The sequence below is a fragment of the Lagopus leucura genome, unplaced genomic scaffold (genome assembly GCF_019238085.1).
Source record: "Lagopus leucura isolate 7727_CA_CO unplaced genomic scaffold, USGS_WTPT01 Super-Scaffold_100037, whole genome shotgun sequence".
Taxonomy (NCBI): Eukaryota; Metazoa; Chordata; class Aves; order Galliformes; family Phasianidae; genus Lagopus; species Lagopus leucura.
This window is the reverse complement of record NW_024962286.1, coordinates 661,578-680,280: the sequence shown is the minus strand read 5'-3', so window position 1 is coordinate 680,280 and position 18,703 is coordinate 661,578. Positions and strand designations below refer to the sequence as shown.

Genomic DNA, 18,703 nt, shown 5'->3' with positions numbered 1-18,703 from the left:
AGCTCAGCAGCACGCAGTGCAGGCTGGTGCAGAAGAGGGCACACAGCAGAGACAGTGTTTGTGCAGGGTACCCCAGCAGCAAAACAGTGCAGGCTGCCCAGGTCACAGTTCTTAGGAATTCATGGCTGGAGCAACATCCTTGCCTTCTATAAGGGCTTTTCTCCTAAAGAACTGACTCTCCAGGTGCCTTGCAGAAAGCATACATCAGGCATCTGTGAGCTCGTTACTGACAAGCAGCCTCTACCTCACTAAGCCTATGATTCTGGTCTACAGGCAAGGGCAAGAAGCAGAGAGCAATGCATCTTATTTAAATGCACTCAGCAGCTCAGCAGACCAGCGGCTGGCAATGCAATGGCTTCATACAACCCCTGCTGAAACCTGGAAAATCTAAGTATGGGCTTCAATGAGAGTGGGGTTTAGCTGGAAAAAAAAAAAAAAAAAACAACAACCAAAACAGATTTATAAGAACTCCTTGCCAAATATTGTAAATCACTCCTATTTCCTTCCTTTAGTTTACCTGAGAAATATCACCTTCCTATCAAGGATCACAAGGAAGGAACCATGACCTTACTGTGCATCGATATTGAAGGGCAGCTGCCCTGGACAGCAGCTTAACAGATTTATGGAAGAAAGGCTGAACACCTATGATAAGGGGACACAGCTACATCCTGCTATTCCCACCTACCAGCAGTCAGTTGGGGGGCCTTGGGTGACAGATCCCTGCCTCAATTTCCCCCCATTTGCAGAACACTGAATCTGTGAAAGCTTCTGCAGCACTAAGGATAAACAGACAGTGCTATGGGCATGTGAGTTTATGTCTTTGCCAGACACAGACTCCCAGGCAAAGCACTGACATGAGCAGAGATCACAACAAAATGTGACACTGGATACGTAACAGGAAGAGGCAGAGATACACAAATTAAAGCTGTGTCAACTGGGTGACTCACTAGAATCACAATAGTCTCTAGGGCTTAAGTATGGTTTATTTATAGCTGCTGTGAGCATCGGGTCACTAGATCTCAGAATGCCAGCTGCGAGAGGAAATGTTTTTTTCTCTTATTATTTTACCACTGTGCAATGTTTCCAGCTCACAGGAAGAGCTAATTAAATCAACAATTAAAGCCGTAAAGACTCCTGAATCACTGACAACACTGCACTGTATCTGACCTCTTCTGCCTTGCTTACGAAGCTCAGCAGTGATCTTGCTGATCTAAGAAACATTAACTGTCTGGTACAGGAAAGTCACAGCCAGGCAGACTTGGGAAGTAGAAAGAGACTGGAGAAGCAGCCAGGCTGCCCTGGAGAGATACGGGATGCACGAGGATGCTATGCTACTTTTGCACCAGCTCGGAGCCCATCTTTTTGGAGGCTTTGACACTACAGATAATTGTAATGATTTTTTCAAACTTCACACTGATAAGAACAGCATGGAACTATCCTGAGATAAGCAATGTCTTCCAACACTGCTCCTTCAGGTGTAGGAGACAGGCAGTACCAGTCAGCCTAGGAGCTGGAAAACAGCACTACTGAGCCTGTCCAGCCTGCAGCCCCAAATGAAATAATGCCATTTGTATTCTTTACCACCATGAGCTCTCTCTCTCCAACCACTACAAAAACAGCAGAGCCCTTTACCTCCACACAGGGGGTAATAAATATTTATTGTTTACAAAAGCATCATTAAAGAAAAATTTAAGCCCGTGAAAGAAAAAGTAAGGCAAAATTTGTGTGGGTTTTTTTTTTTGGTGGCAAAGCTGCCTTATTAGTGGATAGAAAAATTCCCAAAGCAGCTTGTGTTCAGAAACATGTGGGAAGAAACATCTCACAGTGACTTTCCTCCAACACAAAAGGATTTGTAACAACAATGCTGACAGGATCCAAAGCTGCAACTCCAGATTTTCAGTTTTGACAATAGAATTATTGCACATTATTCTTTCTAAGTAAATTAAACCCATTAATCATCATAATTAGTAATGCTCTGTGTCAGTGATATGCTAACAGAGCTAGTCATTATACTGCACTGTTAAGAAACTGAAGGATGATACCACAGCCTCTACATGCTGCTGCTGTCACTGGCTGGCTGCGGAGGAGGATGTGAATACCCAAGCCTTAAGGACTCTAACATCAAAGAGATGTGAGGACAGTAAGAGATACCATCTTTCCCTTGCTAGATTTAAAGCCCCCTGGAGCGCTGAGAAATAGCAAAAAAGAACAAGAGGAGAAGTGAACAAATCTATCCTTGGTGTGGTTCTGCTTGAGCTGGTTCAACCACGACAGAAATGATTTTGGCCCAGCAGTTCTCACTCTTGATTTGTACCCTGAAAAGCAAAGGACTGAAGTGTGAAGGCAATTCCAGCCCTTGGCCCCAGGGATGCATGCAGAGCCCATAAGGATGCCAAGCTTTGGCACAACTGCCCTAGTGCTGCTCTCATCAACATTTCATCACTATGGATACTGCACTAATGATGTGGCTATCCAACCTTACATATCTACACACCAGTTAATGACTGACAGATTTATTTATCATGATGCAATTGCTTTATACCAACCTGCAACAAGTAATACTCAGATGCAAGACTCCCACTGAGCCTTCCCAACCCATACATGAAATATATTTCAATCTGATTGTTGTCCGTTTTTAGGTGTTTGAATTTAGTTATATGCACAGACTGCTGGTGTCAGAGGGCAGCCTGTGCAGCACAACCATAAAAAAACCTTGATGATTCCTACCCCAAAGAGCTTACTAACCAAGTAAATCACATCAAACACAACAAATAAACTTCTTCAACAAGTCTTGAGTTCCTTCTTTTGCAAAATATATCTGGAGAGAGAAGATTTTTGTACCTAACAGATCTGTTATCTGAAATCACTTACCAAAACGTTTCATTAATTTCATTTTCTATACCCCTCACTAGTCAGACTAAGTTGCTTAGTTACAACTGTCACTTTGCATTATTTCTGCTCCATTTGCCTGATTTGACAAACAATGAGTTCCTTGATTGATTCTAATGCTGATGCTGACTTAAACTGAATTTAAAATTTCCTTCCTGTCTGCCTTGTAAGATTGGGTAGTATGAACGTTATGGAGAGTGGACACAGAGGAATCTCATACAGAGACAACACACTCACACACACTGTGCTTGCTAAGATGCCATAGTCCAGCAGTGATTGCCTTTATCAGTCACACCTTCCCAACATGCTCCTGGGACAGGTGCCCAAATCTGGAATACGGCAGGTCCTCACATGTGCATCACTAAATCACAGCTAAAATCTTCAGCCCAAAGAAACAGCTTTGAGCTCCATGCCCAGGGAGGTGCTGGGGTTCAAGAACTGTGGAGATGTGGCACTGAGGGATGTGGTCAGTGAGCATGGTGGGGGACAGGCTGGGGTTGGACTTGATATTAGTGGTCTTTTCCAACCTTAATGACTCTATGATTGTACCGTCCCATTCATTACCATCCCCCTTTCTTTAACATATGCTCTGCTCCATTCTCTTCACATTACCTCTTTCCCCCACATATTACTTTGCCACTTCTCCCACACCATCTTCTAAAACCACATTTACTGCTCAAGTTTTTCTTATATACTGAGCTCCATCTAGTGACATAACCAAAGCCTTATTTATCTCCAGCCAACCTTCACACTGTGTGCTGGACAGAAAGGAGGTGAGACTGAACAACACTGGGATGAAAAGCCTTTCTGTCTGTCCAGTGTCTTCCCTGAAAAGGCCAATAAAAAGCTGTTAGGAAGATGTGCCTGTTTGCCTTCATGTCAACATGCAGCACTGATGGGTGATGTAGGAGAGAAGACGATCCCAGTGATAACAGGATTTTAGGGAAGCTCTCGGCTGTTGTGGGTTCCACATCCCATTTCTCTGCAGGGTCAGTGCAGCATCTAACTACATGCCTGCATGGAAGTAGAGAAAGCCATAATCCTCTCACTCAAACACAAGCTTCTTCAGCACTGAGCTTCTGAGAGGTTCCATCAAGAGCACTGCAAAGTATTTTCGCTCTTCCAGTACATCTGCTGAAAAAGATAGAAGGATACTGAGTGTCTTCTTAGCCTCCAGTGCTCTCAGTGCAGTCTGCTCACAGTACTCTGTACAGTAACTGGAGAACCTGAGACTCCAAGCACAGAGGATAACGGAGCCGACAGCAGAAATGGGAGTAGAATCCTGCTGAGCTTCACTGTACTTTAGAGACAGGGATGAATGGGTCTGGAGGTACTATTCATGGAGGGAACAGACACTAAAGTGGTATGCTGAACTGGAGGCTAGGAAAGGGAACGAGGATCAGCCGAATGGATCCTCAGATCTTTCCAATTCCAGGCACAGCATTTTCAGACACAAAGGCAAAGGAAATCTCTGGCATATTTTTCCCTCATTCCCTGCTCAGAAAGCATTTGCTGCCATATCAGATTTCATTCTGGTTTTCGACCTCTTGCCCCATGCACTGCTAACAAGCTGGCATTGAGGTTGACACACTTTTGGAATCACGGGCAAAGCTCTGAAAATGAAAGAGGATTAGATTCCCAGCAGGGGAAGAAATACAGCTACTTGGAATAAGACATGACAACTTCCTTGTAAGCCTGCAAAATCTCAAAATTACCTCCTTTCCTCAACGTACCTTGTCCACTAAATCTGCAGCCTGCTGTTGCCATTAAGTTATCCTCAGTTGCCTCTTTTCTTTCTGAACCTCCCAGGTGAACTTTTTGAGGAGATTGGGCTTTATCTATTGTCCAACCCTCTGCTGGCATGGCAGAGTGTAGGTCACGCGACATAGAATGACTTGTGTCACTAGAAGGTGACACTGGAGGGATAAATCCTGGGCACAGTGTGGCTGCACAAGGCTATGGGTCCCGAATCATCAGCACTATTGAGCTCTGAGGAAAGACTGCAGTGAGATCTGATTCAGACCCCACTGCAATGAGAACAGTGGAAGAAAGATGGAGATACAAAGAAATGCACGTTACATATCCTCCAGCTGCTCTCTCCCTCATTGGGAGACTGGCAAATTTGGTTTCCTGGAGACATTTTGCTGAGAAGTCAGCAGGGAATAAGGAGCACAAATCAAATTATTTATTGCAGGCTGAAATCACAGAGGTTCCAAAATAAATTGGAGCGCAATCTCGTTTACCTGCTTTATTCTATTCCTGCTTTGGAGTTACAATTTCACAGTCAAATGTTTTGTTTAATATTTAAAAATTTCTTCCTTCTCATTCCTTCTATTGAGGAGGATCACAATACTGCGAGACAGAATGTTCAATAGATTCTCAGACTGCAGAAAAATAATATAAACCATATCCAGATAGCTCCTTAATTTCAAGTGATAATAATTTACCGAGACATTCTCAGGCAAAAGAAATATATCTCTATCCATCTCGATAAATACATCTACAGCATCAAGGATTTCATCCCTCATTTTTGTAAAATTCATGAAAGATTTATGAGTTACTCAGCTACTTTGAGTTCCTGGGATATTGCTGATAAACTTTTCCCTTCGTCCTTGCATCTCGTCAGTCCCACAGCCATTTCAGCCTTCTGAAGCACACAGAGATTCTGTTTTGTTGAAGTATGTAAATATCTGCTTCACTGAGATGAACGTCAAGTTTTGTTACTTGGTGAAATCCATCATTTTCCACTCACTCGTCATAATTTAAAAGCCAGGCCGACAACACATCAATCCCTTGTTAAGACAGGAGTTCAGTTAGATGAGAAGAACCTCTGAAACCAGATAATGAAACTCTACAAAAGCTCCAGCTAGAATTAAGCAAAGGTAACTTGCTGAAAGTCAGTTCAGGACTACCACCATCCCAAAGGATGGGCTGATAGACATCACCACCACCAGAGAACAGTCTTTAAATGCCTTTGATGGAGGTCCCATCAGCGTTTGAGTCTTGTTCAGCAAAAGCCATGCCGAGGTTTCAATGTTGTTGACTATTCTCCAAGAGATGGCTCTTTTGCCAGACCCATTCCCATGCCTTCCTTTCCCCTTGCTCATTCTCAGTTCTCAGTTCTAGAGCAGCTCATATCATTAATTTCAGGGAAATCTCAGAATGCTCATGGATAAGCCACAAAATGCATCGTTAGGTTCTCTTTTACAGCCTCAGAGCTGAGAGGTAGTCCTCACTTCTGAAAGATGAGCTGGCATAAGAATGATGCAGCTGTCTACATTCAGCCACAAGACATGCTTGTGATCAGACCACAATGCCTAGGATATTTTCAAAAGAAACCAAACAAATCAAAGAAACTCTTGTCATCGTTTCTCCAGGAAACAAAATGAAGTTAACTCCATCAGTCAACTGCTATAATGTAGGACTTGTTTTTCAGTTCAAGCTGCTGTCTCTTCATGCCATATCTTCAAAGGTATATTCCCTCCAGGCAACAGCTTGAAGAAGCTGATGCCTGAGTGCTCTTCAAGGCCCAGGAACATGGCTGTTCAGCCTTGTCACACAGACATTCTCCCTGTCAACACAAAACAGAGCTGGAATCAAAGAATCATAGGTTCATTAAGGTTGGAAAACACCTCTTAGATCATCTAATCCAACCATCCACTGACACACAAAACCCATTACTGAGCACAGAATTTACTTTGAGCCCTGCAAGTTGCAGACAAATGCAGAGCATCAACCAAGCAAACAAGGCATCATTATGGACTGCCTCCCTTGGACCCAAGTGATTCAGTTTGGAACCAGCCAAACGTGCATTTATTCTCTCTGAGACCAGTGAGGGCATGCAGGCAGTGCATGATCTGCTCATTGATCTTCCTGTCTGATCTACATGTGACAAAGGCATAGCAGGAGTTCAACAGTGCAGAGGGATCTAAGCAGAACTGCCTGGGGATTAAGGAGCCAGCTTTCCACAAACCTGTCAGAAATCAAGAGAATTAAGAACTCCTGGGGTTTCACTTTCGCTTTACTCAGAGAGCTTTCTGTTCTTAATTACATTTGGCAGCCACAGCAACCACTTCATTTGGCTTTGTCAGTGCTGAATTCGATTGCATTCAGAAGGGAAAGCAATATGCTGTCCTTAAGAACAAGGCACCTTGGACACGTGTCCAAAGCAGCTATGAACAGGTAGCTTCCTTTGAGAGGAGTTTCAAGGAATAGTTACAGTTCAGGGATGGTGCAGCGCTGTGAAACTCCTCTGGGCACTGAAACTTCTCAGTGGACATCAGCAAAGAATGATCCTTTATTGCCCCCTCTGTCTCTAAACACATCTTCCCTCTGCAATGAAATGAACAGCAAAACAGGGGAACTAAAGGACAACCAAACAGTTTACCTCCTGGTCTTACATCTGCTACAACATCATTTCATTGCTTGGCCTTGAACAGGCTGCTTCAATGCACTGCTCCTGAATGCCCCACTGGCTGAGCAGAGATGCACTGCAGGAAACCTGCGAGGCTGCAAGCAAACCATTACCCTCTGCTGGAGAAAATGGAGCGAGACAACCCATGTCTTACAAGTGCTTTTATACTGGCATTTCACAGAGATTCTCACAAAGTGTCATAGAATTATAGAACGGCCTGGATTGAAAAGGACCTTAAAGATCATCTCGTTTCAACCCCCCTGCTGTGTGCAGGTCACCAACCAGCAGAGCAGGCTGCCCCGACCCACATCCAGCCTGGCCTTGAATGCCTGCAGGGATGGGGCATCCACAGCCTCCTTGGGCAACCTGTTCAGTGCCTCACCACCCTGTGACCCACATTGGAACCCACACTGTTCCATTCTAGAAGTTGCTTTTTTAATCGTATAGCAGATCATGCACAGTAGAGCTTGGGAATGCCTGTCCCTGCCTACTGCCCACCAGCAGTGGAGGACTCCTACCATGCAAGCTCCAGAACAACCACGGTCAGACCAGTCTCCTACTGCACCCAGCCCAGCTTTCAAAGTCTACAAATAGAGAGAATAACTTGGGAAACATTGCTAAAGCAGAGTGGAAACTGAAAAATCTGTATCTCCTCTTTGCAAAGCAGACTGTAGCAGAAAGAGGCTCCTTACAACTCTTGCTCATGGTAGCATCTGGCTAGTACAAAGAAAGGCAGTGAAACTATGAGAAGGGCCCTTGTAGAAAGCCTCAGGATAACACAACATAAAGGAGAATAACCAATGCCTTGTAGAAATTCTCCGAAGTTTCAAGCACAGAGAGAAAAAAAAAAAAAGCATATTTGCAAACTGGGACCTCAAGGCTATAAAACATAGCTCAAGATACAGCAGAGCTCAGCTCCAGGAGCAGCTGAGGTCTGGCACATTTCTGTGACTCTTGTTTCTGCAGCTCTCTGCCTGTCAGAAGTGAGAACTTTTTATCATTCTCTTCCAAAATTTTCCACTGCAACCAAGACCTTGACACATTAAGACAGAAGAAAAAAGCCTGAACAAAATCTCCAGAGAGAAAACACAGAAGAGATTTAGAGCTGCTTTCTATCTAGCATCTCCCTTTACTCCCCTTTCAGCAGCTGGGATTTTAAACACTCAGCATACTTACACGAAGACTGGAGGACAGGAGGGTACACGAAGCACAACAGCAAGGAGATGAGGGCTGACAAGAAAAGCATGAGGGATGCAGGTGTTCTGAGCACAGAGGGTTTATGGATGACTTTTACAGCAGTACACCATCAATTATACTGATGCTGTCTCTGCTGGATTAACTCCTGACGGACAGGAGGCAGCTGGGGAGACAGATTTGCTTTTCTGTCACTGCTGATCAAGACCAGTGTTCCCCTCTTGTTCAAACAGGTTTGCATGGCCTCTGTGCTGCAGTTACCGAGAGCTTCAGAGATCTCTGCTGGACTCTGACAGCCTTTCCTGCTACCCGGGCTTTTTCTTCGGCCCTCCTCATTGGTCAGTGTCACCACTTGTTTGTTGTTTGCAAAGGAGTTTTTATGCTTGCAGATTTCTGTTCCTGCCTCTACAATAATCCTATAATTGTGATGCCAAGTAGCACCTGAGGACAATTTTATCACATTCTGTATTACATGTAAATACCATTACGTTAGATGGATTTTCTCATTAATTCTCCGTCCTGGTGACAAGCCAGGAATTAACACAATTGATTTTCCAGTCTCTGCTCATTATCAATCATCCAAGAACTTAGTCACATCTCATCTGTTCCACCTGGGTCGCAGCATTTATTTGTAGACTTCAACATACATTTAACTAATAAAAACCAACAGGTGTAGCAACCTCTGTGCCCCAGATCTGGACAAGAACAAACCACATGTCTTCCTCATTCCTTTGGTGGTAAAATTCTCACCACAGACCTGTATCCTACAGAGAACAAGCAGTGGGCAGGTAAAGGAACAGCCTGTTGTACACTGGCTGCCATCAAAATCAATGTATACATCCATGCTGCTCTTCAAAAACTTATGGAAAACAACAGTTCATAAGTGCACGTTTCCTAAAGGTGCTCCATTCAGAAGTAATAGAAGTATCCAAGGGACATCCATGATTCAACCCAAACTCTCCCCATTACTGTTTCTTTGGAAAATACCAAAGGCCAAAATGAAGAAGCAGTAAATACACTACAGAGTTCATTCCAGCTCCGGAAGAGGTTCTGTGAGGATGAAAATGGAGAATAAGAACAAGCAGGGGTACAGAACGCAATAACCTCAGTGTGTCACACTGCTTCTCCTGTTCCTGTGGTTCCCACCTGTCCTGCTGTCACACCAAACAAGCAGAAGGAAACATTCCCACGACATGCATGACTTGTGCACTGTACCTTTCCTGATTTCCTTCATTATTATCTCCTGGCTCAGGAGTGGAATTCTGGCACAAACAGATTATTCTGCAGAAAGCTACAGGTATGGCAGACTCTGAAATAGCAGTCTGGCAAATGCAATTGCTCTGTTATGAAGCGGATGTGTCTTCAGCCTAGCCAGCCCCTCACTAGGCCTTTGTATAAAGCAGGCATTCTTTTGGATCGTATCTTCCACCTCTCAGATGTTCTCCTGCTTGTTCCCTACCATACTGCTCCTGGGGATTACATACTGTGTAAACTTAGCTATTCATCTGTAGCTCCAAGAAACAGGGAACCCTGAGAGCCACACGCTCTTTCTCTAAGCAGAAACAAATAGATTGCTGTAGACAATAAATAGTTCAGAATGCCCCTTACTGAGAGCATCTGTTCTTCAGGCACATAAAAGCAAAAGGGGATTCACAGACCAAAACCATCGTGCTCTCTCATCCACTGTGGAAAGTGATGCTTGCTCAGGCCATTATAGGTTAGTAGTGATGAATGACTGAATGATCATTTAACCCTTGCTAGGCATGTGTTGATTTGGATCGTTGCTATTATCATTATAACAAAGCAGCCGTCTTTTATCTACATCTGCAATCCAGCAGGTTTTGTTCCTGTAGACAGTTCCCAGCTCTAAGTCCCATAAATTGATCAAACATGAAATTGTGGAGCAGGAAGAGTGAAGTCTGCTCCCAGGTGTTGGGAGAGCACAGCTTGATGCACCACCCCTGGCACTGAGGAGGGGTTCTGTAAACAACCATACCCTTAAAACCATCAGCTGTATTTGGCTCACTGGAATCCAGAAAGCATTCAAAAGCAGCTCAGGAACTGAATTATCACCAGATAATAATAATCTGTATGGAAGCTACTGAAGGCAAATTCTAATCTTAATTATTAGGTGACTTTTGAAACTTTCAGTGCAGGGAGATGGCACAAGTCTGGAATACTAAGCAGTAAGGGGTTAGAAGGACTCTCACCCTGGTGGATGTTCCTGCAGATAACCTAATCCCGTAGGGTTATGATTTCAAATTCACTCTGTGGGGACAGAGGAACCCAATCCTCCTGATCCTACACAGCCCAGTGCTGCTGCAGCACTGGGCGCAAGAGACAGAAAACCTTTTGGAAGTCATCACAGGAGGAAAACGTGAGGATGCTGCAGCAGTAGGGGGGTCAGGCTCTGACAAATGTGTCTCTGAGCTGTGTTCCTCACGGGCGCTGACACTGGGTGTGCCCTACTCCCACCTGCTGTAGGGCAGCACTGCAAGCACAGAGGATGGTAAGGCTGATTCTCCGCAAGGCGCTGCCCTGGGGCACACTGAGGAGCTCTGGGAGCACTCTGAGGAGTCTCAGAGGGCACTGGGAGGCCTTTAGGACAGCACAGAAAGCAGCTCCAGACCACACATGCAGGCCAAGCACCACTGCAACTCTCTGCTGCCGCCCCCTGAGTAAAAGGCAGCACTGCAGGCAAAGCTCTGCGCATGCGTGTCAGCGCCCCCTACGCGGGCACGCGCAGTGCTCCTTCCTCAGAGCAACATGGCTGCGCCCTGTGCGCGTTCCCGCCTAGGGGCGGCAGCGAAATGAAATAGACGAGACCTCACCTCCCTTCCTTCAGCTCTCGCTGTTTCTCTCCCACCTATCCGTCACTCTTTCCCATTTGGCACTCCCTACCGAGCCGCGGGAACGCACCGGTTGGAATCTCCCAGCGGCCCCGCCATTGGCGCAGCGCTGTGTGAGATCTGCGCGCCCCACCGCATCTCCCGGAAATCGAGTTGCTCCTTTTTAAGCCGCTCTGCGCTGCCAGGCTCTGTAGTATTAGGTCCTCCATGCGATACCACGCATGCGCGCGGAAACGCGGAAGTAGCGCTGCGTACTTTGTGCAATCCAGCTGGCAGCGAGAGCTCGGCGCTATCGCGCATGCGCACACCTGAACTGCGGGGTTGTATGGGGATTGACTTTGAGGCTTGCAGGCTGTATGTGTCTAAAGGAGCTGAATTGCATGAAGAGGCAAATAGGCAGTCAGGGGCCCAAGTGAAATGCCCCTGCACGAAGGCACACATAATGAGTTACAAACGGGAGGAGCTGGCAGCCATTGGAACTTGGTGGGATGAACATTGTTGGGATGCTGAAGTTGATGGCTGTAAACCATCATGCTAGGGAGAAAGGGTGGGAGTTGGATATCAGGACCTGCTCTTGGTGGGCATAACTTAGCAGTTCACTCTTTGTGTTCACTCAACAGTATCCTCATGTGAGAGCGAGATGCGTTGATTCTTTGCCATCCTCATGCTACTCCTATGTTTCTGGGTAAGACTGAAGGCCCCAGAAAGGTGGGTAGAAAGCTGAGTACATTCCCTACATAGAGGCTTGGTTTCAGGTGTCGTGTTTGAGCTATTTATTGGTTGTAGGCAAATGTTTTGCATACATACATGGTCAATTTCTGAAAGTGGGAGAGTGTCATAAAGAGGGGTGTGACTGGCATCCTCAGCCAAGGAGCTGATAACTGGTAGTCCACTGTGAGTTTATTGTATGTCAATAAGGAGTTTAGATTAATGAATTACCAAGGAAATGCTGTGTAAAGGCTTTATAAAGCTTCTCGTGTGGAGATAGACAACTGGACAGTCTGAGTACTAAGAGAAAACCTGAGAGACACAAAGAAAAGGCAGTGTAATACCAAAACAGGAGAAAAGATATTCAGGTTAGAAGAGGCTGTTCTTTGCAGGTACTATGAGAGGCTTGCTGTCCTTCACAGTCCTTGCACTTCTTTTGCTGGTGCACAGCTCCCAGGCAGTCTATGTCCAGGTGAGTTTTCTGCTGGTTATCTTGTTGGTATTGCAAGCTCAGTGATGTACTGATGTGAAGAGGTGTAAGTAAGATAGGAGTCTTGCTCTGAATTGATAAAGCTGGATTTTTGCTTTGCTCTGACATCATCTCCCCGTGGTTTAGTCTTTCTCTCTGTAAAATGGTTCAGGTGTTTGTAACATAAAACTCTTCTAGAGAACTCCATAGGTTATGAAGTTACATGAACTGGGGAGAAAGTGTTCTGCTTGTTTCTAAGCATGAAGTTCTTTATGAAAATGACCTGCAAACTTATGTGATAGAGCCTACAAATGTGTCACATATAAAAATAAGGTGAAAGAAATGACTGGTTTGATCTGAAGGAATATTGATGGGTTGTGGTGATATTAAAGGAATGTTAGTGTACTGATGGTGGGGATGAGTTGATGGTTGGATGGGATGATCTTAGTGGTCTTTTCCAACGCTAATGACTCTATGATTGTGTGATAGAGGAGACTAATACCAAATACTCCAGAGTACACAGAACCTATGATTGGCATTACATGCACTGTGGAAGCAGGTAGGAAGGTGTCAGCACTTCTGTCTGTACACAAGAGTATGTTAGATTTGTCTGTGCTGATCCTTAGGAGTAGTTTGGGAGATTTCATTTTGATTACAGTGTAAATAATTTCCCTGGTGTTCCAAGAGGGCAAATATTTCTTAAACAATAATTGACTCTTTTCATGTGTGCTTAGTAGGTTTCCAAGGAGTGAAAAGATCCCATCCTTGTGCAGGTTTCACCTCCTCTTTTCTTCCCAACCATTCATTAACACCAAGAGTCCCCAGACAGAACAGATAGTTTACTATTTCACAGGGGGAAGGAGAAGGGTAAAGCAACAATTTTCCACTTGAGACTACAGAAAATAGCTGAGAACATCTTCTGGGTGGGTAGCAAAGTATTCAGTTCTGAAGTTTTAGTTCCTATTTGTAGTTGGAATGCTTATCTCATTAATCACTAAATTCATATTTTCTCTGCCTTTGATAAGACCTGAAAAACGTGCAGTGTGCTGTGTGTGATGCGCTCCTTTGACTTGGATTGCTTGATTTCCCTTAGGATCTGACTAATTACTCACTGAACAAAGTTGCTTTATAAACTTGCTTTCTGAAATTCTTCCCAAGACTTTTCTTCCCTCTTCTGTAATAAGTAAGTCACAGGGGTTATTAATTTAACAAAATGTTCTGAGAGCTGCAAGGGAGGTTCGTTTGACTTCGTAGAGTGTTCCTAAGGGCTGAATATCACTATCTGGACACTCTCTTGGTTTGCAAAGTGTGCAAAACTGGAAAAAAGTAGAGAGGGATTGTGGTAAAATCTGTCAGTTCAGTAGAACAGCATGCATTTTCACCTTGGAGGGAAGATGCTGCTCATGTTGTGTTCTCTCTAGCACACCTTTCTTGTCTGAGATGGTGGTGGTATTTTTGGTTTTTTGGGTGGTTTGTTTGTGGGTCTGATTTGTCACCAGGACATAAACACGTCTCAGGGTTCATTCCTACTGTGAAGTGATAATAAGTAGGAGAAATCCAATGCGCAAAAGACCAAATGAAGCTCACTTCAATTGTTTCTGGTTTCTCTGGAACTGTGCTGGTGGAAATCCTGTCTTTTTTGTTTCTGTTTCATGCTTTTAGAGTCTCCAACCAATAGATGAATTTAGAATTGTGTCTTTGGTGGAATAGTACATTTTTCACAGGCATCCATTCTGATAAATTATTTTGAGAAAAGTCACAAATTGATCAGAAGTAGAAAATAGTTTTACTTTGTTAAATAAATGCATGTACACAGAAGCTCATTTATTCTTCTTTAAGCACCACCACCGCCCAAAGACACCCACACAATTCAACATCAAGCTAATGAGACTTTGAGATTAATGGCAATAATAGCAGACTCAATCCGCTTTATTTCTATGACTATTTAGGTGTTACTTGATCATCCTTCTGACTATTTAATTCTCTTCAGACTTCTGTGGACATTTATGTACTTACCTTAAACAATTACTAGACTTGCAGTTTAAGTTTATTATCTCAACAGTGTGATTCACTTGAAACTGGGAGGAAATTGACATTAATGCGTGGGGTCTAACAATTTCAAGCATGGAGCAAACCTTTCCAGAATAATCTTCTGGTCTCCCAAAGCCTTGGTGTGATCTTTCAGTTAGAAGTGCCACATTTAGCAGTTCTCAGTCATTTGTGCTCCATTGTGTGGGCAAATCGTAGATTCATGCTCACCACGTCTTGTGGTGATGGGATTCATCCTCTTCTGTGTTTTGAGCATTGCACTTGAGCGCCAAGATTCAAAGTTCTGTGCTGGTATATTACAAGAAAGAGTGAACAAAATAAATCCCCATTCACATCCATTCAACTCATGGTGTTGTAAATCTCTACCACGTATTGTCCAATCGTTTGTTTCCTAGACTGAAGAGTCCCAGCCCTTATCTTCCTACACTAGATGTTAGGAGTCTCCCTCACAGGAGTGAAAGATGTACTAATTCTGCCTCCATTCACTATGATGCTTAAACAAAACCCTGGCTATGGAGGCTCACTGTTATAGTATCGTTTTTCCCTATAGTACAGTTTTTTGGGGAAGGGTCACAGTTTAGCAGAGTTCAGTCAAAAGGGAATGCATTTGCCTGAAGTCTGACTCTCTCATATCTGTTTTTTCCTTTTCTGTCTATGTAGGATGGCGACTTGACATTCTCCCTTGAATCTGTGAAGAAGCTAAAGGAGCTTATGGATGAGAACAGAGTCATTAACCCTCGCATGGTGGTTTATAAGGCTGGGTATTCTCTATGTGAAGATAAAGATCTCCCTGAGGTTTTCCAACCTGTGTGTAAAAGGGAAGATGCACCTATGATTTTCGAGAGGCTGTGTATGTAGTTCATGTTGCATAGTTTCCTTTTTATCACACCTTTCAACCTCAAACATTGAAATAGTAGCAGCCAAAGAAGTGTAATTACTGTTGTGTCGCTTCTGAGGCAGCTGGAAGTCCATGCTGCCACCCCTTCTGCAAGGGTACAACAGCTGTGGGCCCACCAGGACACTCCTATAGTGCTTAGCTGTAACCTGTACAGATCAGTCTGTTGTAGACATGAAAAGGCTTCCTCCTATTGGAGATGTATTTCCAGGTTCCTTAAAAGAAGTGTGAGATGTAGGTGAAGTGAATCAGCCTTTGGCATTACCTGTCTCCAAGGCACATATTCTTGAATAGGCTCCTACAGTATCTACTTTTTATCTATTTATTATGTTGTGTTTACCAATGCCATGGAAAACTCAGGAAGAAGTAGCACCAATATAACTGAGGTTGTGGTTCTGCAAGCCACTTCAGAGGATCTAAGGCCACATCCTTGTCACCCGCTCATAATATGTCCTGTTGTTTTCTTGCCTCCATATCTTCCGCTTCTTTCCCCAGTGAGTTCAGATTTGATTTAAATACTTAATTTTCTCAAAAACTAGTTTTTCTTGTATCAGTAATAACTTCAGTGTACACAAAAAATTATGGAACAGTAACAGAAAGAAGTCTTTCACCACATGGTTTAAGGCTCTGCTCTCCAATAAATTCCTTTGCCTTGTCACTAAAACAGTCTCTTTTCTCCCTAACAGACTTGATTGCCGGTGAAGCTGATTTGTGTGAAATCTGTGCCAATGCTGCCTGCTCTGGTTGCTTTTGAATAAGGATGAAACACTCCAAAAACAGTGTGCCAAGCTAGGAAGTTTGTGCATTTGTATTGCAAGATCACATACCCTCACAAATCACTATTTAGGCTTCGTCTTCACCACAGTCAAACTGAAGCTGTTAGCTCATGTAGACATACTAAGGGTAATTTTGAAGTAGTGAGATCACATAATACCAGCAATGCAGTTCTGGTAACAGGAAGACCAAACTTCATGTGAGAAGCTGAAGAACCATGAAGAAAGAGGCTCACACTGAGCGTTGTCTTGCCTTGAGCCATGCCTGAGTTGTGCATCTGTCTATGTGAGCTGTGTTGTGGTTGACTGGAGTGAAAATATCCTGGACTCGATGTTTCAATTTCCATTAATCTGTCTGGATTGGAGCACAATGGGTCAAACTGAGTAGTCTCCTCTAGCCTTTTAATATGTAAATCTCCATGTGATCTGGCTTCCATTACACATATACACCTAAGCAGCATAGGGTTGTAATCTTTTCCAGCTCAAGCTCTCCAGTTGGTTGGATGAATGTCTGTGCCTGTAGGTCTGGACATGGTATGTGTTTGATTGTAACAGAGCTGTAGCATATAACTTGGGGACAAGTCATAAGTGTTTAGCAACGCTTTAATAGCTGGGAAATTCTCCATCTGTTACTTGTGCTAATATTTAATGCCAATTTACTGAACAGATGTAGAAGAGCACAGGAGCTAGTAATCTTTTGCTCATGGTTGTACAGAAGTTCCCTTCTTTTGGCAGATGTTCGTTAAGCTCTGTTTAGGAAAAAGGAAATCCAAGCTGCAATGCTGGAATCACTTTGAAAGGAAATCATTGCCTTGTTTTTATTTTTGAGTGGCAGTTTGTGAAGATGGGGTCTACTGATGTTTGTATGCTACTGTACATGAAATAAAGGTTAGAGACAATTTTGTTGTTTTGTTTGGTTTTGGCTTTTTCTCTTTCTTTGATGGTCTACCTACTTCCTTATCTCCTATATAAGTTCTTCCATGTCTGAATGTCCACTAGAGTAAAAGATAACTTGTTAACCTTAAAATAATTTGCTATTCAGTTTGTGGTCCTTATAGTAATAGTAATATATAACTGCTTTGGAATTTTAAAATTATTCCTTTTCAACTGTTAAGCCTCCATTTTTTATATTTTGGGGCCTCAACTCAGCAACTATGTTCTCATAGGAATGTCAGTGCTGTGTGTCTGTTTCAAGACTGTTGAGTACTCCAGAACAAAAACATCCAAGAGTGAATGCCAAAAAGAGTCCCACACTAAGCATCTTACTGCTGCCTTGAAATTGGCACCTCTGGGAAACTGCATTTCCTGACTCAAAACAGTTCTTGGTCTTATTTTGAAATTAAAGTCATGTCTTTGGATATAGAAAAGCCACTTTGCATTTTCTCTTAGAATTGACTTGAGGAATCATTAACTCTTAGTACAGCAGCTTGGTATGGCTCAGGTGGAGAGGGCAGATTATGCATTTTGAAATGAAGACTAATTGGCAAAAAGAACAGAACCGAGATCACCCTACTGATACTCTCCTAGTGTTCACGCTGGGTCAGAGGGCCAGACTGGAGAGCTTGAAAAAGTTCTCCCAGTGACTCACAAACCTCACATCCTTTATAACACCACGCTGACTTGCTAACCTGATAATCACAGAGTAGTTGAGGTTGGAAAAGACCTCTGGAAGTCATGTGGTTCAAGAGCTGTGCTCATGTTGGACAGTGTAGAATAGTTGCCCAAGACCATATCCAGAAATCTCCAGAAGATCTCCAAGGAGGGAGACTCTGCCACTTAATTGAGCAACATGTTCTACTGCTCCATCGCCTGCACAGTGGAGAGGTGTTTCTTGATGCTCCTGTGTTTCAGTTTTTGCCCATTGCCCTTTAGCTTGTCACTGGGCACCAAGGAAAAGAATCTGGCTCCATCTTCTTTCTGTCCACTCATCAGGTATTTAGAGGACATTCCTACTGAGCCTCCTCCAGGCTGAACAGTCCCAGCTCTCTTAAACTCTCGTCACAGGAGAAATGCTCCGGTCTTTGATCCCCTTCCAGTGTGTCCATGTCTCTCATGTACTGGGGAGCTCAGAATTGGACCCAGCACTTCAGATGTGGACTCGCCAACAATGAGTAGAGTGGAAGAAGCACTTCTCTTGACCTGCTAGTGAAACTTAGCCTAATTCAGCCAATTCTTAGCAGTAAGGATTACACAAGTGAGTGTCTCAAGAAAATTAGATCAGACTCTGACTTTTAGTTGTCAGACTACTGAAACCTCTTCAAGGCCAACGATGCACAATACTACATTGCAAACTGGAGAGGTGGTGCATCAGCAGTTTAAAGTTACTTAGATGGCTCACGCAGATTCATAAAAGTCTTCATTTGTTTGGCTGCTTCCTGTGTATCCAGTGTCACCATGTCATATATATTCCTATAATTTCCTTCTCAGAAGGTCGTTCATGCAGCTATTTACTTTGGCTATATT

General features: G+C 43.6%; 1 protein-coding gene and 1 long non-coding RNA gene across 3 annotated transcripts in view; one reads left to right on the top strand and one right to left on the bottom strand.

The window, feature by feature from the left end:
* Positions 1 to 11,625, bottom strand: part of LOC122186483 — a 28,982-nt gene extending 17,357 nt beyond the window's left edge. The window contains exon 1 of one of the 2 annotated variants that reach the window (XR_006181136.1): positions 11,329 to 11,625. This is a non-coding gene — a long non-coding RNA (uncharacterized LOC122186483). The remainder of the gene's footprint in view (positions 1 to 11,328) is intronic. The other variant, XR_006181137.1, reaches the window with a different exon arrangement.
* A 520-nt stretch (positions 11,626 to 12,145) lies between these two features.
* On the top strand, positions 12,146 to 17,130 carry LOC122186482 (guanylin-like). The gene is made up of 3 exons (XM_042883212.1): positions 12,146 to 12,526; positions 15,233 to 15,422; positions 16,154 to 17,130. Exons 1-3 carry the CDS (start codon positions 12,452 to 12,454, stop codon positions 16,219 to 16,221), a joined length of 333 nt encoding a protein of 110 aa, XP_042739146.1. The 5' UTR covers positions 12,146 to 12,451; the 3' UTR covers positions 16,222 to 17,130.
* Positions 17,131 to 18,703: the final 1,573 nt, after the last annotated feature.